The 25162-nt window shown below is 39.6% G+C and overlaps 1 protein-coding gene across 3 annotated transcripts in view; it reads right to left on the bottom strand.

The window, feature by feature from the left end:
* GRM5 (glutamate metabotropic receptor 5) overlaps window positions 1-25162 on the bottom strand; it is a 704461-nt gene that overhangs the window by 519957 nt on the left and 159342 nt on the right. Inside the window, exons 6-8 of one of the 3 annotated variants that reach the window (XM_047692184.1) lie at window positions 24343-24507; window positions 23224-23734; window positions 5725-6586 (exon numbers count right to left, since the gene is read on the bottom strand). In XM_047692184.1, coding sequence (XP_047548140.1) covers window positions 5725-6385 — 661 coding nt within the window. In that variant the 5' untranslated portion in view covers window positions 6386-6586; window positions 23224-23734; window positions 24343-24507. Of the gene's footprint in view, window positions 1-5724; window positions 6587-21061; window positions 21333-23223; window positions 23735-24342; window positions 24508-25162 lie in introns of those variants that run through there. The other 2 variants (XM_047692186.1, XM_047692185.1) reach the window with 2 other exon arrangements.

Raw genomic sequence — 25162 nt, 5'->3', positions numbered from 1 at the left:
TAAAAAAAAAATCTTTCAGCATATTGGCGTAATTGAGATGAAGGAAAAGGAATAGAGCAATGACATGGAGAAGTAACACAATAACAAAAAAAAGAGGGGGGGAGGGTGGAGAAGAAGAAGAATTTGAGTAATTATCCCTAACAATGATGTAGGAATGGAATTCTGGGCAGGAATACTGAGTTCCAAAACCTAACCCTATAACTAACTACACACAAGTAAGGCCAAATTACTTGTCCTTACTGTCTCTGTTTCCCCAGCTGTAACAGAGGTGTTAAACTATGTGCTCACTTAAGACACCTCCAGTATTAACATTCTACAAGATTAATAACAGTTTGTATCTGAATTATTATTATGATCATCTCAAAATCCATTTCAACTCTCAACACTATTCAATCCCTAGAGAAACAAAATGAAAACCCTTTAAAAAGTACTACTAAGGCCCACAGTGATATTTCTCATCTTAGCATACTAAATTGTTGTCTTGATATAATCCCAATTAATAGAAAAAAAGTGACAGGAATGATGTCCCATTTTTCAGAAATTAGGCTAAGCATATAGACTATGAATCACATTGAAGATCTTTCAAGCAGGGCTTGACTGTTATCACCTGTTAAAAAAATAAATTGATGGAAAACCATATTACAACTTGAAAGTGGTACAACATTGCTATATGCGGGTTAGCCTGAAGACAATGTTCTTAATGATGTCATTTTACCAGTACAACTTATTGGTACATTTTTCCCCAAAAGCATCACTGACATGTTTTTTGACTAGAAAAAATTAACATTCCTATATCATTAGATGGAAATAATAAATTCAAGAATGAATGCAAACAAAAAAGTAGTAGGGTATGGGTAACATTTTACAATTAATCAAGGGAGACATTGTGGCAACTCATTTTTATAAAGAAGCAAACCTGAAAAATTACAAGTGCTGGCTATTTATCTACATGCTATATGTTCATAAATAGTGAGTTAAGTACTATTCTAACACAAATCCATCCATTCAGCAGTCTTTGAACACCTACTATGTGCTAGGTACTCCAATAAGCACAAAATCAGCAAAAATTGTGAAGTATAAAAATCCTGTAAGTCACACATAAAGTACAAAATACATGACTTTATACATAAAATCTAGTCTAACTATTTTTCTCAATGAAATAGAGCTAAATCAAGGAGAAGCATGTAATAATGGAATGTATGCAAGTGTGTGATTACTTAAACATCAATGCTTTAAGGGAATTATTGAATCTTTAGTCATGGGAGTATGGATGAAAGACTTTAAATGTTCCTTCTTGCCAACAGCATTTATTTCACAGTTATAAAATAACACATTATATTTCATTTCACATTTAAATACAAAGAGAGTAATTCATTTTAATACATGTATTTTGTTTTGATTCTGAAGTGTTAATGTTATAGTAGTATCTAGTTGGGAGACGGGGCAGTAAAAGTCATGGGAACACATCACTGTTTATATATGCTTATACAGGACTGTCTGGAAGGTATTCATTATTGTTAGCTGAGTAACATTTATGGCTTCCGCTAGGCTCTACGTGTGATTGCCAGTAATGTGGAGTCAGGAAGGCAACTGTGTTGGATCTTCATTGGGTGCTCTCTCATAGTTGAGGTCAAGTGGTCTAAGACAGCCTCATCTGGAAACCCTGGGTGCTCTCATCCTCCACATGGTGAGGATAGTGTTCCAGGACAGACAAGAAGGGAAGTCCTCACTTCTACCACATCTTATTAACCAAAACAGTCACAAGGCTGGTGCTGCTTGGGAGCCGGAGGGAACTGCCAAGTCACAAAACAAAGGAAGTCATCAAAGCAGCAGGTCTGCCACACCTCCAAACAGGCAAGCACCACTGATCCTGGGACATCAAATGGACCCACATACCAAGGTTTGCAAAAGGGCTGAGGCAAAAGACCCCTGAGAGCAGAGAGAGTGCTGACTGGATTGATGCCTCTAAAGGACTAACGTTTTTTCTGCTGAATAATTCCTGTTCCTTTCTTACACACAACTGAAGAACTCGTGTGGTCTGCATTTTAAAAAGAAAAAATTATTTTTTTTTCTTTTTTCGCTTTCATACTATTAACTTGTTTTCCAAGAAGGCCTAGGCACAATTTCTGCATGGTTCAACAAGCCACCATAAATACTAATCCTGTAGCCTAGGAAAACCACACATCAAGGAAATGGCAAGTGTAAGAGATTAGCACTGAAGCTAAACCCCAGATCTCGTCGTGCTCTCCTCTGGAATTCTGTGACAGCAACACTTTCTGGAAGGAACACCTTGTGAACCCTGCCAAGGGGACTGTACTACCATGTTTAAGTTTGACGTAAATGACCAACTTGTGGGGTGGGGGAGGATAAAGGATTTTTTTAATGGGACAAAATCTTTTCATAGACCTCAATGCGTCTTGGGAAAGTATTTAGAAGCTTCAATGCTCTTTAAAAAAGAAGAATATCAACTGGGCAAAGGCAGATAATTATAAGGACATGGGAATAGTTTGAGATACTGGGGCTGAGAGACCCAGGGCTAGAGAACATTATCCCACTTCATCCAAGAAAGAGGCTGAAGGAAGAACTGGTATTACCATTTCATGAAAAATCTCTCCGTGCTTTCTGAGAGGCTAGACCACAGAAAACCAGGCATCATCCTGGGGAGTTTCCATAGCACCCAACAGAGCTGTATCCCCTTATACTCCAACACTTTTCTGACCCCAGATGTGATTTCACCTTGTGAACTTCCTACCACCCCACTCCTATACAGATAAATTATGAGCTGCAACACCATATAACCTCATTATCCACATAATTGCTTGGGATCAAAGCAATAGAAATACTTTCTGACTAAGCCACATAAAGAAATAAGCCAAAGAGTATTTCTTCCTGCCTTTGTCCATACTTGAAGCGTGTTCTCTCCTAAATCCTGTTGGTATCCAAATATTTTGCCAGTATTTAGCAATATTTCAATTTGACCTATTTTTGGCAAAATAACTAAATATGCCAGGATTTGGCAATGAAATTTTTATTGGCTTATTTTTTTTACCTACATATAGAATGTTCCCTCCTAATGTTTAGTTTCAATAGGTGGTTTATGCTTATAATTCACAACTTCAAATGTTTGCATGTAAAAGTTATACAAGAAAAGTAAGTCTCTCCTATTCTACCTGATCCCCTAACTCTTCTATTTCCTCCTCAGAAGAAGCAACTATTACCTGTTTTGTTCTTCTCTGAGAGCAATTCCTTGAATCCAATGGTTTACATAAACTCCATTTTGCACAAATAACATGCCATTACACAAAACTACACCTTGCTTTTTTCACTTAAAAAATGATCTTGGAGTTCATTAGTATGATTTCATTACCTACAGAATGCTTCATACATTTTAATAGCTATGCAATAATGCTTACATGAACAAATCAATTTATTTTATTAGATCACTATTGGCATACATTTAGGTTAAAAAATTTTAAATTAGAAACAGCCAATGGTCATAATTATGAGTTTCACTTGGAGCACAATCTTGAATTGGCCTGTCCTATATAGAGACCGAGACTTACTCTTCAAAAGCTAGAGGGGGGCGCCTGGGTGGCTCAGTGGGTTAAGCCGCTGCCTTCGGCTCAGGTCATGATCTCAGGGTCCTGGGATCGAGCCGCACATCGGGCTCTCTGCTCAGCAGGAAGCCTGCTTCCCTCTCTCTCTCTCTCTCTGCCTGCCTCTCCGTCTACTTGTGATCTCTCTCTGTCAAATAAATAAAATCTTTGGAGAAAAAAAAAAAAGCTAGAGGGAAGTCCCTAATGAAATTTATGATTTGAACCAAAACATAATTTTATCCTTGGCATTTTTAAAACATTTTTTACTTTCCCAACTCATATTTCCTCATGCCCTTTTCTGGAAATCCATCTCTTCTTAATTTTCACCATTTGTCAGTATTCTTCCTATCAACATCCAACTCAAATTCCATTTCCTTCTTGACGAACTCCACCATGGGGCCCATCCCCATAGAACAGGACTTGATTTTTTTCCATGTCAGTTTACTTTAAAGTCATATTTGTAACTTCTTGTCATCATGAATGATGGTTATATAAGTATTAATGCATGCCTCCTGTCCTTGGCCAGACTGCCTACCCATTGAAAGTATTAATATATAAAACAGAGGGCTGTCCCTTCACAGGACTATCAGAAGTCCTTACATGTATCTGTGCTTAATAAATATGCATTGTGTAAATATATCCTCAGGTGTGATTACATTGGATTATGTTCAATTAAAATAGGGCCCTAAGCTAGAAGTCAGTAACGAGGAGTCCTACTCTTAAAATTACTGTTAAGTATATATTGGATGGACCATTTAAATGCTAAAAGCATTTGTATTTTAAAATGGGAATAAAATACCTGGATTGCCTATATCACTGGATTGTTGTGAGACTAAAGTGAAATACTGGTTTTATAATGAAAATCTCAGCATTAGAAAAAAATCCAAAGTCTCCTCAATCATCTATCCATTGCTCAAAATCTCCACATACCAACATCTCAATAAGTAAACTACAAACTTATACACAAGAATTTCCATAGGCATAAAAACTCAGTCTAGTATGGGAGACCATTTTATGTTTGTACAGCTTTGAACATTGTTAATGAGTGGGTACACAGTGAAATCTACATTATGCTACTTCATAATGAAGAGCTGGCTATAACTGACTGGGGATTGGTTACCAACATCCAAAGTACGTTCATTCTGATCATTTCATAAATTGCTCAATAACTCAACCCCACATTTTATAGGATTGGATTGTTTGGACCATACTGATAATGTTATTGCAAGATTCTTTCATCTTAACTAATCCTTACCATGCTTCCATGAACTCTAAAAGTATTTTGTACCTTCTGGCCTTAGTATAGGCAGTATGTTGTGCTACAAAGAGTGTTGTGTAATTAGTGAGTCTCACATTTGGGTCACTTAACCTCTGTAGTCAAACCAAACCTATCCCAAACAGCCTTGGTCATGAACTAATAAGTTATGTATATGAAAACATTTTTGAAGCACTGTAACAAATAAGAAGGACTAATATTGCTATTGTTATAAAACCTTGGTCACATTTTGCTCCTTTTTTGCTTTGAGCATAAAGAAACAATAAATTTCAAAGCAAAACTAATTTTGAATTGTTAAAAACTTACACTAAGTATGTTCTAGACAAGGGCTATATTAATTCATACATATCTCTCTTCCAGATTTAACTATGCTGTCTTTTGAAAAAAAAAAAGTAGTTGAAAGACTGAACTGTTTGGTAATTTTCTATTACAGTAGACCTGGCCAGAACAGACTGCCTCCAGTACCTACCTGCATTTATGTGTACCTCTCTTTATCAAAAACAGTCGGAACAACTTTAAGTGTGAAAATTATGAAATGTTAATTAGATTTCAGAAAACTTAAAAATCTCTAGAATCATCATAGCAGAAATACAGGTAATATAATACGGTAATAGAACGCAAAAAAAAAAATCATTTCACCAAATGATGGCCACATCAACATTCATATTAGCCTAAATCCAGACCTCTCTAGACATCTACCACTTGACCCCTTATTTTATTACTGGGATAACCAGGCAACTCAGAAGATCCCAATAACCAGGAATATTTTAGCCTTCCAAAATCTGAAATTATAACAGGGAATCTGCTGAGTGCATAAAAAGACACACATCAAGGGATATAAAGGATGCTTACCTTCTGTGTGCACAGCTGACACATAGGTCCAGTTGTACCTCTTCACTATGTCCACCATGGCCCGTGCCTGCTGAGCATCTGAGGGCACAACCCTCATGAAGTACTTGAACAGAGTCTTGTCACTCAGATCCATGCTTGTTGCTGAGTAAGCAATCTGAGGTATGTTGAAAAGCTGGAGCAAGTTCTGGACCTGAATGGCCACAGAACTGGAGCCAGGCCCAATGACCCCTACGATGGGCTTCTTGGAGCGGAAGGAAGAGGAAGACCCATCCACGCAGCGCACCAAACCTTCTTCTTCTTCTGAAGATATGAGGGAGTCCCTTATGAACTCAATGCTCTGCTCTAGGGCCACAGCCGAATGCCAGCAGGAATCCCTTATCTCACAGCCCAGGGTGATGTTGGGCAAGAGGGTGGGGTCTGAGTTGATCCTTTCCAGAGTATGCAGCATGGCCTCCACTCTCTGAATGCCATACTGTTCACGAACTGCCCCACACTTCCTCTCATGAACTTTGTCCACTGTGGGCTGGTGGTGGACAGAAAAGAGAGCTCCAATAATGATGTCACCTGGCATGTGAGCCACCACCCTCCTCTCACTGGACTGTGCACTCCCACGGACATCTTCTTTCAAAAGCAGAACTGACAGGATCAACAGAAGGACCATTTTAGGAAAGGAGTTCAGGCTAATAAAGATAGCATGGTGGGGAAAATTTAGGAGAGTTCTGATAGATAGAATCAGACAACGTCCTATGTTGGGTGGCAAACCAAGGAATTAGCCAGTAATTTAGATGTGCTCTCTAAAGGACCACCATGTCCCCACGTACCATTTAGTTAGATGCATCCATGTGATCATGATCTTCAAAACCTGGAAAAAAAATAGCATGGGTATTTAACAACATAAGTACAACTACTTTGGGAAGCTCTAATGGTCTATACTAGTAGACTTTGATGATGTAGATTAGGAATATAATCTTTTTGAAAAAAACAATCTAAAAATCTTTAAGACTCTCTTTTGTCTCTTTTGTAATTGTGTAATTTGATGAAGCAATCCGATAGAGCTTCTTGATCCTACTTTACATACACTAATACTTTTTTCATTTGTTCATCTGGAGTACACAAAAGCAAATCTATGTGTGGCAGGCCAAATGATATTCTTACGTGGAGATGAGAGAGAGCATCTTAAAAACAAAACAATGGCATGAACAGAAAACTTCAGGAAGCATGCAACCCAAAATAACCACCATTAGTTATCTCTGGGTGATGACAGTTTTTGTTTTAGAAATACTTTTTATTTCTTTCCAAATTTTCAGTATTAGGATGTATTAATTATGCAATCACACAAAAAAGTGACTTTCTAACAAAAGCTACATAATCCCTCTTCAACTGCAAGGTAAGGCAAGCTGAGTAATCTTCCCAATAAGTAAGTATCGTGTCTAGTTTCCATATAATATAGAACAAAGTCAGTAGGTATTTCTAAGCTAAATGAACTGTAGGGAAAAAAAAAAAAGAAGAGGGTTGGGGTATTGCAGAGTGAAATGTTCCCAAACTAGGTAGAAAGACAAAGGGAAGTGGGCACTGGTTTGGGGCAAAAATAATATTCAGTTCAAGTTGCAGTTCTGCTATTAAGAATTATTAATAAATTGTTCAACCTCTTAGTACCAGAATTTCCTCATCTGAAAAGTCCCATCATATGTACTAGGCTACTGTTATGGGAAACAAGATAAGATAGCAACTATGCAGTTGTTTTGTATATTGAATAGGACTATATATATATTCAGGACATGACCTTTTCTGTTATTACATTTCTAAGGGCATTCTGTAGCTAGGTGGTGAAGACAGAAAATTCTCTGGCAACCCGCTCAGTCCTCCAGAGTCTTCAGAGTAATTACAGAGTCTTGTAATAAAATTCACAGTAATCAGTCCTCTATCTCTGATCCAGAAAAAAAAAAATTCCATATCACAAAGAATCCAAGGGCTAGAAGGATGCATATTTAGAACTATCCTTCCAAGTAGAAACTTAGCACCGCTTTGAATGTAGTCATCTATTTCAGTTTAAACTCCCGGGAAGAAGGAAATTTGTCCCAAATTGCCTACAGCCAATTCTAGCAGAGTTTGTAAAAGGGAACTGACAAATTAGTGATTTGGGTTATTGAAAGTATTGTATAAGAGACTTGTTACGTTATCCTCTCTGCCAGCAAACGATCTCAAATTGTTTTCAAGTGACTAACTTCCTAAACAACACCTTTCAAAGACAGGTGATGCTTCTTCAGGAATTTATACAAGCATGATGCTTCCCCAAGAATACTAATGGTTTTCAAAACCCATCAGGTCTGCAAAAATTCTAGTCCAGACACCAAGTGAAGATGACCTGAATCACAGTTCTCCTCATTCCCCACATCCCACCATTTCTACCACTGCCTTCTACTGTCTCCTATGGCAACAGAAAAAGGCTGCCTTGCATAGGACCAAACATTAAAATAAAAAACCTTATCAAATAACCAGATGTTCCAGGATAACTAGATGTTTAGCAATATTTAGGGCAAAAATCAGTTTTGGTATGGAATTTGGCATTGTAGACAAGGAGAAGGGAGCAACGGCTGATATTAATTTTCTCATTTGGGAAATTATTTGAATAATCTCAAGCTTTCCCTTCACTTGCTTAGACCAAAGACCTAGAGACCAATGCTTATTCTCATGAACATGTGAATTCTACTGCTTATGAGGATATCTCATAACCATATCTCATATCTCATAAGCATATGAGCATATCCATATATAAAGAAATCACAGTGTCTTATTAAATCCAGAACATTAGTGAGAAAACTCAATAACAAAACAGGACTCATTTTTATTACATAAGACCATCAAAGTGATAAGTGAGACTAGAAGTGGCCTATCAAAATGGTGAAACTAAAACATTCTCATGAATTTTGTATTAGAATTATTTTAGGCAAGCTCTGTATATATTGAGACATACTCAATACACACACACGAACACATGCACACACACACACACACACACAAAACACTAAAATATTGTCTTTCAGTTATAAGCTAAATTAATTTTTTACTCATTCAAAAAATATCTACTAACTATTGAGTGGGAAAGACTAATGTAACAAAGAAGTGCAATGATGCACACTGATAATTGCCATCATTATCTTTCATTGAACACCAATCATATGCCAGGCACTTGTTCATTAACTCATTTAACAAATATTTATGGCATGTCTATGCTATGACTCTGTCCTGGAAATTAAGTATTCAAGAGAGAATAGGTGATATTTGCTTCCTACAGGGCTCACAGATCAGTACTCTAAAAGATGACTTTAGCTAGAGCCTGGGAAATGCAAAGAACAATAAAATAAAGAAGGCAGTCATGTGAACAAGTGTGGCTAGAGCATAAAGAATGGGAGCAATCATGGTACAAGATGAGGTGCAAAAATTAGAAAGGGCCAGACCATGTAGGATCAGGTAGATGCTTAAAAGGAAGTTGGATGTTAAGTGCAACAGAAAACCACTGAGGAGTTATAAACAAATGGCTGGCAGAATTCAATCTTTTTTTTTAATATTTTTAAAAAAATTTTTAAATTTATTTTCAGCATAACAGTATTCATTGTTTTTGCACCACACCCAGTGCTCCATGCAATCCATGCCCTCTCCAATACCCACCACCTGGTTCCCCCAACCTCCCACCCCCCACCCCTTCAAAACCCTCAGATTGTTTTTCAGGGTCAGAATTCAATCTTACAAAAGATTGTTCTAGGTGCTCATTGTTCTGGATAATGGGCAGAAGAAATCTGATTAGCAGACATAAATAATCTAAGTAGGGAATTACAGTGGCTTGGCTACTATTGGGGACAGCAGATACAGAAAGAAATGGACATCATCAGACATATTTTGCAGGTAGAATCAACTGGACTTGTGATAGACAGGGTGTGGGTTATAAGGTAGAGAAAAATTAGGGTCTACTCTTAAGTTTAGAGTCTAAAAATGAGCGTATTTTACCACTTAAAGATATGGGATAGACTGGTACAGCAACAGATGAAGGCAGAGAAAACCTGAATAATTTTCTCTTGAACATGTTAAATGTGAGATAATCTTATTTTATTTTATTGTTAAAGATTATATTTATTTATTTGACAGAGAGAGAGGGATCACAAGCAGGCAGGTGGCAGGCAGAGAGGGGAGGGGGAAGCAGGCTCCCTGCTGAGCAGAGAGCCCGATGCAGGGCTTGATCTTAGGACCCTGAGATCATGACTGCAGCCAAAGGCAGAGGCTTAACCCACTGAGCCACCCAGGTGCCCCACATGTGAGATAACTTTAAAGCACCTAGGTGCAGGTGCCAAACAGGAGGGTGGGTCTATAAGGCTGGATCAAGATGTGTGTTTCCAGTTAGATATATAAACTGAGGGTCACCAATACATAAAACTTTTGCAGTGAATATAATCACCTGAACAGCAAGCATAAGTAAAGAAAAGGCGGGGATGGGAAGTCAGCCCCACATACGGGCCAGATTGTGGAAAAGCCCATTAACAGAACAAAGGCAAGTCATAAAATAGGGAGAGAACATAAGAACACGCAATGGAAGAGGAGCCAGAAGAGAATGTCCTGGGCAATTTATATTTACAGACACACAAAGGGCTTTCATGTTGCAAATAATAAAACACATCCTGTTCTCCCAAAGATATTATTTTCTATGTGCATTGACTATCAATGTGCATTGATATTTCTATGCACATTGACTATGTGCATTGTGTGTGGATGTGTCTGTGTGTGGCATGTGTGTGGCAATAATCCTTATAACAACCTTGAGATGTAAGTATTATTTTATTATCTCCATTTTACAAATGATGGTAATGGGTTTTGATAAGTTACAAATTGCCTAGTCGCTCATAACATATAAAGGTGTCTAATCACTGTATCGTATGCCTGAAACTAATGCAACATTGTGTGTCAATTATACTTAAATAAATAAATAAATAAATAAATAAAGTAGCCAATACCTTAGAAAGTGATGGACCTAGAATTTGTCTCTGCTTAGTGATTACATCACATACACTTTTCTTTTTTTCTTTTTTTTTTTTAAGATTTTATTTATTTGACAGAGAGAAACACAGCCAGAGTGGGAACACAAGCAGTGGGAATGGGAGAAGGAGAAGCAGGCTTCCCATTGAGCAGGGAGCCCGATACAGGGCTCAAACCCAGTACCCTGGGATCATGACCTGAGCCGAAGGCAGACACTCAACAACTGAGCCATCATATAACTTTTCATTATCCCTTGCTGCCTTACTGCCCCTTCCTTCAAGAAAGGTATTTTCCAAGGTCATAAAAAGATGAGAAGGGCCACCCAAACATAGTTTAAACATCCCAGGGATATAGAACACTACAGGAGTTTCCTTTAAAACTAGAGGGTGAAGAACATTCCAGGAAAAGAGATGATTCAGTGCTTAGAATGTAGAAGTGTGTATGACTGTCCAGTACAAACGTGTTTATATTGCCCTGGCAGCCCCCACTAGATTATGGCCTGCTGGATTATAAAGCAATGACTGTTAAAAAAAAAAAAAGCAATGACCACCTGCTGTGGGTGCACACAACGGCTGTACTTTATCAACATCAGCTATGAAGCTCACATTCCTGGAAAGTACATTCTGAAATATATTTGTGACTTGGAAACTTGACAGAATCGTGCCACAACTTAGCTTATTATAAGGTTAAACAAGAGATCACATGTGCTTCCAAAATACAACAAATTAATGGAATATAAATTCCAGATAGACCAATCAGGTATACACTAGCTCTAGCACCATCACTCATTTGTCAAATATGTGTTTATCAAGTAACTACTATGTAACAAGCACTCTTCTAGGTCCTGAGGCTTCAGTTATGGACAAAGCAGACAGACATCCATGCCCTTCCAAAACTTAGACTCAAAATGGGGGGTTGTCAGACAATAAACAACATAAGGAGGTAAAATATTGTATGTACACAGTAATAAGGGTTAAAAAGAAGAATAGAGCAAGAAGGAAGTTAGAAAGAGTCAGAGCTGTCGGAAAATTTTAATAATGTAACCAAAGAAGTATACACATTAAAAGTAAAATCTGGGGCACCTGGTTGGCTCAGTGGGTTAAAGCCTCTGCCTTCGGCTCAGGTCATGATCCCAGGCTCCCGGGATCGAGCCCCACATCGGGCTCTCTGCTCAGTGGGGAGTCTGCTTCCTCCTCTCTCTCTCTCTCTCTCTCTGCCTGCTTGTGATCTCTGTCAAATAAATAAATAAAATCTTAAAAAAAAAGTAAAATCTGGGGGCACCTGGGTGTCTTAGTTGGTTAAGCAACTACCTTTGGCTCAGGTCATGATCCTGGAGTCCCTGGGACCATGGGGCCAAATCTGGCTCCTTGCTCAGCGGGGAGTCTGCTTCTCCCTCTGACCCTTCCCCCTCTCATGCTCTCTCTCTTTCTCTCTCTTTCAAATAAATAAATCTTAAAAAAAAAGTAAAATCTGGGTAAAGACCTAAAAGAAGAGAATGAGTTGTGCAAATATCTAGCGAAAGAACATTTTAAGTAAGGCCAAAATCAAATGCAAAGCCCCTGGGGCAGACTTCTGCTTTGTATGTTGAGGAACAACAAGGAACCAATATGACTCCAGTGCAGTAAAACTGAGGAGAGAGAAAGTCAGGTCAAGAGACAGTATGATCATGTGGATTCTTTCTGGACTTTAATAGGCTAGGCTTTAATATCATGTGAGAGTGATTTTCCAGAAGAGTTTTCAATAGAAGACAGACACACAAAGACCAACATTTTGCACAAAGGCAGAACTGAAGAGGCAGTCAGGAAATTACTGCAAGAATCCCAGTCGGAGAGATGACAGTGGCTTGGATCAGGGAGACGTGGCCTTCTCAGTGGAGAGAACGAGTGGAAGAGAGAGCGGAAGAGCATGCTGTCAGATGGGACTTGGGATGTGAAGGAAAGATAAGGTTCAACGAAGACACTCAGGTTTTTGGCATGAGCAAATGAAAGATGGTACCATGTTAACTGAGGTGGAGGAAGCCATGGAAGAGCAGATTTGGGTGGACTTAATAAAAACTAGTTTTGATGTGTCAATTTTTAGATATATGTTAGAAATTCAAGAAGAGACATTCAATAAGCAGCTGGTCATAAGAGGCTAAGGTTCTGAGAGAGGTCTGTGTAGGAGATATAAATGGGGGAGGCATCACTATACAGATAAGCATTTTTTACAAACCATGAAACTAAAGGAAATCACCTAGGAAGTGCAGATAGAAAGGAAACTAGTTCTAAGACTGAGTCCCAGGGAATTCCAATGATTAAGTTCCCAGAGATAAGGAGAAACCAGCAAAGGAGACTGGAAAAAATTTTGGTACTATTTAAAATATAAATCTGATATAAATATAAAATACTAGGTGTGTATGTATGCACGAGGTCTGGAAACATACATAGTGGACTAGAAGGGTGCTCTCTGAGTGGTGGGAATACATGTAACTTTTCACTTTTTCTTTGCCTTTATCTGTTTTCCAAATTTCTACATTTGCTACGAAAAGATATTATTTGTGATATTACTTGAAGTGTGGGACTGAGGGGCCTGACATCTAAATTTCTGCCCCAGTGCCCCCTGTGGCCCTTATCTCTCTTGAATCTGCCCTTCCTGGGGAGTAAACTAGTCAAGCAAATTTGTGTCCCCTTCAGGTATATACTGCTTTACCCAATGGTCTTATTCATGCTCCTTCTGATCCCTTACCTGCTCTTGCCTGAGTAGCCTTTAAGGCGGAGTGTTTAAAGAGCATGGGCTGGAATCGAGTGGACCTGGGTTTGAATCCTAATACTGCCAGGTGTTGGCTATGTGCCCTTGGTCACTTAGCCTCTCTGAGCCTAAGTGGAATGACAATAGTATTACTCTAAGGAGTTTTAATGAGGACTGAATGAGATAATATTTTAAAATAGCCCTTTTATAAAATCATCCCAGATCCTTCACCTTGTCGTATTGCTCTATCCCCTGAATTCACGTCACATTTTTATTGATACTTTGTGTTTATTACTAAGCTAATATTATAGCTATTTCTACACGTTTCATCAACCAACAGAATTTGGATCCCTTAAAGGTTAAATTGGTACTATATACAGCACCTGGTATAATCTTTGCACAAAATAAACATTCAATAAATTCTGCTAAATGAACAAATAAATATAGTGAATTGCTTCCACTGGGTTTTCTGGTCAACTATCTGATTGAGGTTCCAAGATACTATCCCTTGTCCCACCCTGGGAAATTGAAAAGTGGATAATAAAACTTCCTCCGTCCAATGGGTTCAGACACCAGAGGTCCTCAAAAAAAGAAGCAGGGACTGCTTCTTTCCAGCAGGTAGAAACCTTTAGTGTTCCTCGTGGCATTTCAACATATTAAGGAAAATAACATCACAGAAGTGGAGAAAGCCCTGTAGATAATTCAATTTAATTGAGACTCACAAAGATTAAATGATTTTTGGCAGGTCTGGGACCAGAACTCAGCAAAATCCCATCTCAAAACCCAGGTTTAATCACATTCTACAACTTGGTATCTGCTCTTCCATAATTTTCCAAGCATAAGATATTTTTATCATATTTTTAAAGTCAAATAGTGTTAGTTTGAAATCAATATATTTTATTCTACTCTCTAAATATATTTCCATATTGGTTCATTTTGTTGATGGAGACAACAATAATAATAATTAAAATACAGAGAGAGAGCTCACCACATGTTAGGCACTATGTTTAGTGTTTCAAGTGAAAAATATCATTTGTCATAAAAAACTGTAAGATGAACAACTTTATGCATATTTTACAGATGGGAGATCTGAGGCTCAGGTAGGTATCAATTTAGATTTAGAAGGTAACATCAACTTCCTGTACAAGTTCATGGGTGAGGCCATTCCTCCTTAGGTGTCTCACCATGAGGTATATTCATTTACTTAACAAGAGTCTTAGAGGGGGGGAAAAAAAGGATGGGAAATAGTAATACTGTATTATTTTTTCAATTTATAGAACCTTTTCCCATTATTAATCTCACTTCAACCTATGACAAAATTACTGCCAAGAATATCTGATTATCCCATTTCATATATCAGGAAATAGAATCTATCAGAGAGACTAAATAGAGAATAAATTATTTGCTTTAAGTTATAACTCTGATACAGTAGAGGTTATAGATTGTTAGCAAAAAAAAAAGAAAAAATCAGGTTCTTGTTACAGATATGGAGGAAGAATTAATACAATGATTTAAAAAGGTTTCAAAATGTTATAGATCTACAACCTTACATATGGAGTGCTTTAATTCAATCAGAAACAATAAATGATAGGAGTTTACATAAATAGTGTAACATATAATAGATTGGCTTAGGGTCTTATTTTTAGAACCACTAGTTTGCTTTATTCAATAATATATCTCTTGGCTCACAACATAATAAAATTAATCACTATCCCATTATAGAAAAGAGTAGACATATATTTGGTATGCATAAAGTATTTTTGCCTCCAGTAACCATACAGTCTTCTATTGTATCCTAACTGAAGAAAAAACGTTGGTGGGTAGAATTTGCATAAATGGCAACTTACACTGTAACCAGATTCACAGCTCACATTGTCTTTTATTTTCAACAATCTTCTCAAACACTGACCATCTTTCTGGCACAGATGTCTCTTATATAACTTAATCCCCACACAAGCAAATCACACAGTTCGGGACATCAACACTAAAATGATTCCTTCTGCCTGAGGAATAGTCTCATCCCAAAGAGACAAGGGTGTCAATATTGCATATGCCATGAATGCCTTTGATGTATTTTCCTGAAAACAAGTGCATCCCATAGATGAGAGAGATTCTGAGGTATGATACCGAGAGCTTTATAGTCTAGGAAAGCTCCATTGTTGGAGCTATCTCAAGCACACATCTGTGACCTTGTAAACAAGGAAGCCCAGCACCCTCTCTGTTTAGCCAGATCCAAAAACATGCCATATTTTCAATGAAAACCCCTTAAACCGAAAAGGGGCCATAAAATAGCATTGTACAAAGGTGAAATCTGTTATTTTCTGCATTAATTAAAAGGTGCTGGTACTAGAATAAAGCTCACTAAATTATTGTAAATCATTAAACAACTGGTTTAGTAGCCCATGAAGACCTGAAACAGCTTCTACAGCAAAGCAATAAAAATGATGTAATCTACTGTTAACTAGTTTCAATTTAATTATCAAGCAGGGATTCCAGGCGTCTTCCCATTTTGCAGCCTTCAGCTGCTTTCTTGTTATTTATGGCATACCTCGAAAGACTGTAAAACATTATTGTGCCTATTATATTACGTATCATCAGGTGCTTGAAAATGTGCTTTTGCATTTCTAACTTGATCTCTAGTTACTTATCAATGGCTAATATTTATTGAGTGACTACTTTGTGCTAAATAATGTACAAGCATTATTTAACATCAGTCTCAAAATGACCTGTGAGGTAGGTGTGATTACTACCTACATTAAATATCTCTAGAAACTGAGATTTTGAGGTGAAGAATCTTGCCAGGAGTCCTATACCTATAATAAATGGCAAAGTTAGGACATGAACCCAACTCCCTCTGGCTCCAAAGCCCACACTCAACATAATCAGATGATAATATCTCCCAAAAGACCAAATGGGTTGGCTGGTTAAACTTTATGCATTGACTCCAAAACATTCTGGAGACTCTCTCTGCTTTCCATTACAAGTTTATGTAATGCCAGCCAACTACATTTAGATGCCATACAAGCCAACTAAATAAATAGAGGTAACTCTATTTCCTGGAATCATTTAGATCACAGTTCCCCAATCTTAGCGACATACTGTGGAGGTTTACTGTCCTGTGCCTTGTAGAGGTCTCTAGATGCCAACAGCAAACACACCTCCTCTAGTTGTAACAAATGAAAATGTCCCCAGACACTGTCAAATGTCCCCTGTAAGTCAAAGTCACCTCCAGCTGAAAACTGCTGATCTATATCCTGGCAACATCTACATAAGCATCAGAAAAGAATATAACTAAGAACTAATCATCTGGATTTGTCAGTCCCAGAAAACTTTTTCCTGAAGCATCCTAATAATTTAAGAACAGTAGTTTGGAATAGGTTTGTCTTATGCCTTCTTTAGTTTGTAACTTTTTTCTGGCTACATTGTATTGTTTTAATGCTTACAATTGCAATTTGAGAAATACAGATTAAACCCTGAGAATGAAGGATGATATTGCCTCACATTAAATAAGCATGGTAGCATGGTTCTGAGTGGTCATAAGTCATTTACTATATAAATAAATGAGAAGAGTATCCTGTGATATACTTTATCATTTCAAAGACCATTTTTAATATGAAATATCAAGTTCATTTTAACTTTGTAACAAGACAAAGAAAATTTTATATAGTAATTATACATTGGTTTTTCAAAATCCAATTTTTATTTTTAAAAAGGTAATTATTATATTATTTACCTTTCTTCTCAGTCTTTAAAGAGTTCTACCTTATTGTGTATTAAGGCAAATTGGTTTTTAAGAAATATTTTTCAATTATTCTTTTGTAAAATATTATGAATGTAAATAGGCTACATTATTATTATTATTATTATTATTACTATTACAGTGCCCACTAGCACCACTATGATTATGATCTTTTAATTTTCCTCATAACATTTATGTTTAAGAGCATTAAGTTTATGAATAATGGCCTATAGCCAGAGTTACTGTGAAAAACGATCATTAGGGAATTATTCATAGGTCTGATATTTTTATAAGACCAACAAAATAATATCTACATAAAATACATTTTTCACATCTAAGTCTTTCCTTTAAATTTCCCAATTAGTTTGACTAAAATAAGAGAAGATATTGGAAACAGCAATTATGTACCAACCACAGGGTTGCTGAGAAGATTAAATTCAGAAACTAGGGAAAGCTAGGAAACATTTGATATTCAAAGTCCTAGATGAGATTAATAGTCACAACTATGATTTCTACACTTCTAATTGTGGTCTGGAACTTTGCTTATATTTGTACAGTTAATTCATCATAATTATTCAATGCACCTTATAGTGTTACAACCTGTTCCCCATTTTTTTAAAAGCAGAGTCCATGCCCAGCATGGAGCCCAATGTGGGGCTTGAGCTTAAGACCCTGATATCAAGACATGAGCTATCTTCAAGAGTCTGACATTTAACCAACAGAGCCACCCAAGCGCCCACTCACCCCCCGCTCCCCATTTGAAAAATAAGGAAAACAGAGGCAGAGCAGTATTAAGTAACTCACCCTTGGTTACACAGCTAGTAATCCCATACAAAGATGGGATTCAGACTCAGGCAATCTTGTGTGAGTGTCTGCCTTTCCAAACATACCACAACTCATGGAAACCACAAGGAAACAATTCCATAATGTTCTGGCACACCATAGATTAAAATTACCTAATGTGATGAAAGAGGGTAAGTTTGATTCCCAAACCAATCAGATGTGTGTATTTACTCATTTTTCGCGTTTCCTTGTCATATGACAATGGAAAGAAAACAACAACTCGGTTTTAACAACAGAGAATTAAGAACAAATATTGCCTTGCATAATTGTTATGAGGATTAAATAACACCAGGGCATGGCATGTCACCCAACATGCTCAAGGAAGGGTAGTTGCTGGAGCAGGGATGAGCCTGAATAAAGACTTCTGTTTGGTTACCATTCTGACTAAAGTTGGATATATAATTCAAACAAAACTAGAACTGGTAAAATCTAGATGTTTTTTCTTCCTCTGTGAACTTAAAGGAAATGAAAGCAAGCTTATGGCATAATGTTTTTTACAACTACGTTTTGACTGACTGAGATGAAGAAATACCAAGAAAATACTGCCTTTTACAAATAGCCAAAAATTCAAAATCAAAATTCAAATTTTATTTTTCACATCATGAACTAAAAAAGATTTCTTTTGGTGCTCTTATCTTGTGTCCTCCTAAGCTCCACTCATTAACGAAAATAATGACTAAATGATGCTTCGAGACTAGCATTAATATTTCTCTGAATTTTAAAAATAACATTTCTAAACTGTAGGATGTCCCTGCTTTGTATTACTACACCTTCAGCATATCCAAACTCCAAACAAACCAATTAACTTTAGCATATCCCAGTAGATATCAAAAGATAGTCTTTAATATTTTATAAAGTTAGTTTATACTCTATTAAAATAACAGAGCAAAGAGGGTAAGGAAGAATAGTTGGATGCATGTCTTTCTTCATCCCATAAGGACAGACAGCCTGGGAGAGAATGGTATACAAATAAGTACAATATTTTTCATGATTACTGTCATGTCATATTTTCCATCTGTAATTTCACCTATGCTTTACTGACATTTAATTTAGTTTTTTAATCTAAAATGCTCTAAAAATTCCATAAAAGAAAATGTAAGACTCCTATAAATCTTTAATGTGTTTTGAACAAAAATGAGAACATTAGAAGTATTAAAATCCTTTAGTCACAAACGTGATATATATTTTGTGCTGGTTGGACAAAGTTTTCACGTTGGTGTTTGTCACCATGTCCATCACATGGACTCTTAAGTGATGGAAGAGGCCTGTGTCTCCCTACAGAAGTACATATTTGGATTGTTGAAACATCACACCCTCTCCCAAATAATCTCAATAAGTCCTTTAAAAAATCAATACTGCAGTTTGGTTTCTCTTTGGGTACAGCCCACAGCCAGAATACTGCCATGTGATGGCAGAGATCTAGGGGGTGCAATGAAAATATCCAAATGATACATTGTGTCAAGCAGAGTGTAAATGACTAGGGGAAAGCTTTTCTTTTATAAGAAGCAGTTAGGTGGAAAGTATTCTACCCACATTCTTCTAAGAAACCCTGAAGGATCTGTCCGACGTGCTGAAACGGTCCCCCCTGGAGAAGCCTTTGTAGGATGTGCATTAACCTGATGAGTTTAGGAAGCAGTATTTTCAAGTCCCAAACTAAACATCCTTTTAAACAGAAACCGAAATCTATAAAGGACAGAAATAGTCACAATTGATTCTTAAATGTGAAATTCATAGATATACGAGAGAAATTACACGAGAAAATTCCTTGTGCTCTACGGTGGTAATGAGGGGCACAAAGCACATCTAACAAGAGGTAGCATACCTAAACACATCAAAACTCAAAAGAGTGTCTAGAATGTTGTATAACTAAGAGGATTCTACAGAAAACCTTGGCTTAACCCCACTGGGAGAAGAGGCTGAACGTAGTAAAAGGCAATGTTAACTTGGCTGTCTCGAATGGCCAGAAGCCAACATTAAGAATACAGATTAGCTCTGGCCGAGTCTCAAGGGACTTAGAACAATAAAACAACATGTAGAGAAAGAAGCAAAAGGTGGGAGGAAGATTCTGCCTTCCCACAGCCTGTGTCAATTTCTTAGAGGGAAGTAAAGTGTTGGAGAATCTATCTGCCTGGTTACTCAAGCTTACAATTCAGCTGAGGCAGCACCAGGATTGTGCCTAAATAAGCACAAGTGCTTGTTAACCTCTCTTCAATTTCCCTGCCCCACAGCACCTGCTCCGGAGGGAAATGAGGGTGATTGGAAATTGCAGCACCAGTTCCAAGAGCCTTCCAGGCAGACTCTTGATTTCCCTTTGTGAGGTCCCAAGTCTGGGTTAGGCTCCGGTCACCGGTTAGCTCACGGGCCTGACTGGGGTTCTTTCCCCAAGTCACTGTAGCCTGGGTGCCCTCCTCGGCATGCTACTCATGCTGCCAGGTAACTAGCAGGCTGTGTTTCCAAAGGGAAAGATGCAACCACAGGAGAGGAAAGAGCGAGAGGGCGCAGAGTGGGGTTCAGAAAGAAGCACGCTAGCCTGAGTGAGAGCTGTGATTTCAGCACCACCCGCTGTCCCCCCTCCTCCTGCAGCAGGCGCCACGGTCGCGGCATCTTACCGATCTACTGGGAAGCGATTCTCCTTCCTTCCCTCTCCACCTTTGCTTCTCCCAAGTCCGAGCCCTCGGGTGGTTTGGGGCAGCATAATCTGCATTCTAAACATGCGCACCTGGCCTTAGGGAGCGGGAACTCGGATCCGAAGGCATGCAGGATCCGTTTCTCAATCCTTGCAGCCATTCCCTTCTTTATACCCCATTGCTCTTGCTTTTTCTCCCAACAGGTTTAACTAAGGCCATCAGCAAACAGAGCAGACTTTAAGCTCAAGGTCTGACCAACCTGCTCCACGCTCTTCCCACTCCCAAACCAAACTGTGAGGTACCCAGCAAGCTGATAGCTCCTACATCCTTCCCGAGCGCAGGGACACTTGGACACACAGACCCTTAGCAAGCTTACCCCCCTGTTGGCCGCGCAGCGGGCAGTGAGACGCAGTCTAGCTAGCCCCCCATAAAGTTGGGCTGTGCTGATCAGCGGGGCAGAGCCAGCCTCTCCATTCCCAGGCTCCTCACTAAGAAGATCTTAAGCTCATCTCCTGTGTTCAGTGCGCACAGAACAGCAGAGCTGAGGGCGGCGTGTGCAGCAATCTCCCTGCTACTGAGAAATGGGGGGGGGGTGGGGGGGAAGGGGAGCTCGCGGAGGAGGGAGGGGTGGTAGTTTGTATTTATAGAGAACAGAGTTCTCAGCGCAACTTTTTGGTGCCACCAAGTGGCACAGTGAGTTCCTTTAGGAACACAGACTTTGGGTAGAATCTGGATGGGTGAACCAGCTCCGAATCCAGATGCTCACATGATAAGGGGAATCAGGGGCACCCATAAGACTTGAGTTTTCCCATGTGCACCTTCATATCTCAGCATCTGGGATACAGATCCCTGAGTTCTAGGAGCTTGCATTAAGGGGGAAGAAATACTGTGCCCTCCTTGGACAAGTGGCAGAGGTGTCAAAGACAATGGGCAGATGCCACTTGCTTCCTAGGAGTCTAGGAAACCTTATCTCAGGAACACTATCCATTCTCCTCTCCCTCCTAACCTCTCTGCCCAGATTACAGCATTCTCAGATCGCACTCTAAAACCTTCCTGCCATCTGGAATGCCCAACCTTTCAAGTAAGATGCCATTCATTTTCCTTGTTTAGAATCAATTCCAGATTATTTCCCAAACCCTCAGATTCAAAAAACTTCACATCTTGCCACCAAACCTCCTTCTTTATTTGTTACCTTAAAAAAGCAAGTGACTTTAGGCTCTGTGGATCTGAATCTCTCCAAACAGCACTCAGAACTCTAGGTTCCCTTGGTTATAGTCTAAGTGTCTGCTTGTCCTTCTCAACCATTTCCACAGACCTCTCAGCATGCATTACACCAACAGCACAGCCAGGAGCTTGCAAATGTCTTTGGTACTTTCAGGGAGAATGCCCTAAAGATTCATATATCTGGATTTTCTGGGTGCTCTTCCTTCCTTGTATGCAGATCTAAAAACCCATAGATCACAGAAAGACATTACTCCACAGAACTTCTGTGCCCTCAAACACAGAAGAATCTCTATGATTTGCAGAAATGAAGGAAATGGAGAAACTGAGTACACAAAGGTTAAGGGACTTCTTCAAGGTCACACATTTTCCTAGACACCAAATCCAGAACTACCCAGGGTGGAACTAAATGAACACACTGATACCAAGCCTGACTTCCAGGCTTCCTCTCCTTCTCCTCCCCCACCCCCATTCATTCATACTCAACTCCCTTTCCTCCCCAACCCCCACCCGTTCCTCTCTCTGACCCCATCCTTTTCCAAAGTTCCATAAAGAAACCTAGTGTAGGGATGTTTCCTTATCCCCCACTAGGAGTACTTGAACCTGAGCTTATAGGTCCAGAGTTACAGGTATACCCCCTTAAAAATGGCCCCCTGTTCTAGAAAACCTCTTCCTCCGTAGTGCAGTCATGCAAGTGTCATTTTAGAAATGGAACATTGGCATTCGCACCCCGCCAGGTCTCTCTTCTGCTGCTTCTTTTCAGGGAAAAGCATTAGCGAATGCTCTTCCTAGCCCCCAAACACCTAATGGTCTCAAAGACCGATAAGCTCCCTTCTCCCTTGTTAGGCACCCTTTTGTGCACATGTATTGGTATGCGAGAAAGAGAGAGAGACCGAAATCCAAACGCCTCCTTTGGCTCAGATCTCTATTTTCTCCTCTGCTTTTTTTTTTAGTTCGTTTTCTATGGAAACGAGCCCACTTAAGTCCCTCACTTATGCAAATAAAATCAAAATGATCTTCCTAAACCTCTCGTTGGAGCGACGCCGCGGTAGCCTGGGCTCCTGACTAGAAATTCGTGTCTGATTCACACAGCACACGTCCTTGCAGGGTGACTTTTCTAAACTTGCAGGACGTCTCAGCGTCCCTGGCTCCACCATTCTCCACCTGCCCACCACCTGCCCTCCTGGGTGCCTTTGCCCGCGCTCCCGCCCCTCGCCTGAATGCTGTTCGTCCCCGTGCTGGGGGAGGGGCTCCGGCGGTATCCTACGGCCGCGGTGGACTCTCAAGCTGAAAGAATGAAAACCGCGCTGTGCTTACCTGGCGCGCGCCCTGAGCCTGGCGCCCCCAGCCAGCCGCTCCTCGCGGGCTTCCTGCGCTCGCGTGCCGGCCTGGGCTGCAGCTGGAGCGCGAGTGACGGCGACGGAGGCAGCGGCGGCAGAAGGCAGAGCGGCTCCGGGGCCCGCGGCGGTGGCGCTCTCGCGCGCGCCAGCGCCGGGAGCACGTGCCGCGCTCGGGCAGACGCAGCTGGAAGCGCAGCGCAGGGCCGCTACCTACTCCTGCAGCGCGCGGCGCGGCGCGGCGGGGTGGGGGTGTGGGCGGTGGACTGAGCAGGGCACAGACTCTGTGGGTAATCTGGAACGTGGAGCTTCGTGGTTTCGGGGGTGCAGGCGAGAGTAACCTCGGGCTCCCTCTGCAGCGCTTCAGCTTCCTTCTGGGAGCCGCGGAAGGAGAAGAGCTGTGCGTGGAGGCGTGGGTGGTGTGTCACTCAGAGAGAAGCTGGGGGAGCAGATAGATAATAAGCTTCATCCTGACGATGGCACTTAAACCCCTGACAACGATTAGGAGAAGGGGCGTCACTGCTGGAGGGTACAGGGAACTAGGAAGTCAGGGAACCCCAAGATGATTCAGAGGTGTGAGTGCTGAGAAAGAACGGTCTCTTTAATGGCATTACTTATTGATAATGCCATTTCGCGTTTGTCTGCACTTCTTACAAACGATTCTTTCTATATCCACTAAAATTTCTCTCTCCGTAGTAGTTAAATATGTTTTACTTACTCAAATGACTTTCCTTTCCCTCCCCCACCACCCCCATAACTACCAAGACTGTAAAAAATGCTGAAGTTGTCTTTAAATTCCAAAAACAGACTTCATTTCCGCCCTTGAAAAAGAGATTGGTATAAATTAATTGCATGGCTTAATTTAAAGAGAAGAAAGACATTGCAGCAATAGGATTATTACTATTCCCATTATACTTCCCTAGCTGAATTTTAGGAGCCAGGTGCTTGCAGCAGTTGAGTGAAAGACTGAAAGCTGAGGACACTCAGGTTGAAGCGGATGGTCCTGATGAATACATTACTAATGTAGATTTCCCAGGAGACCCTTGAAAACAAAACAAGTTGTTCTTTGATTGCTTTGGATTCAACCAGAAAAAGATACCTTATCTACCACACCTTGTTGATCTTCACAATGGCATCTTTCTTCTCCCCATTTTCTTGTGCACCCTGATGGTGGCATTGTTAATTTCTCAGATTCTTCTATTGCAATCCAGGAAGCAAGCTTTAGTACTTTGTAGACAGGCCAGCAAAGGTGCAGTTGACCTTCCTGAATGAGAAAGATGAGAAAGCTGGTATGGATGAGAAAATACAAAAATAGTGAGAGTACCCAGGAAAATAAAGGGGAATTAATGGCTAGCTGATTCCGGAGATGTGTTTAAGTTTGATGTAAAAAATGATTTGTTTGCCCACTTGTCTGGGGCACTGATGATAAGGAGGTCACAAATTTGATCCTGGCCTGGACTACTCAGCTTTGAGTGAGCATAGGACACACTGTTTCCCATCCTTCCTCCTCAGCTGGAACTAGCTCAAAGCACATCAGTGAGTGAGCTAAACCTAAGTAAGAAGGGTTTCTCATGGTGGCTACTTAGTTACTTAAACTCTTCAATTTCCTATGCATATTTCCTGCCCTTCTATCTGCCATTGTTGTGGAGAGGATGGGATGAGATAACACATGTCACAGCATGTCAGAAATGATAAAGTACTCCATAAATAGAATACATAGTTTATTTACCAAGACATATCTACTTCTGAAAGTTAAATGCAAAGGACATTCCCCATGTTGAACAATAGTGATATTTTCAGCAGAGAAGGAAAACACAATTATATAATCTTGAATTGCTCAATGACAATTTACAGTATAGCTGTAACTCACAATGGTAGTGTGCTGAATTAGGTAAAATTAAAATTTAAAGGAGCAAAGA

Source organism: Lutra lutra, chromosome 10 (assembly GCF_902655055.1).
Source record: "Lutra lutra chromosome 10, mLutLut1.2, whole genome shotgun sequence".
Classification (NCBI taxonomy): domain Eukaryota; kingdom Metazoa; phylum Chordata; class Mammalia; order Carnivora; family Mustelidae; genus Lutra; species Lutra lutra.
The sequence above is the reverse complement of the archived record's forward strand: the minus strand, read 5'-3'. Positions and strand labels throughout refer to the sequence as shown.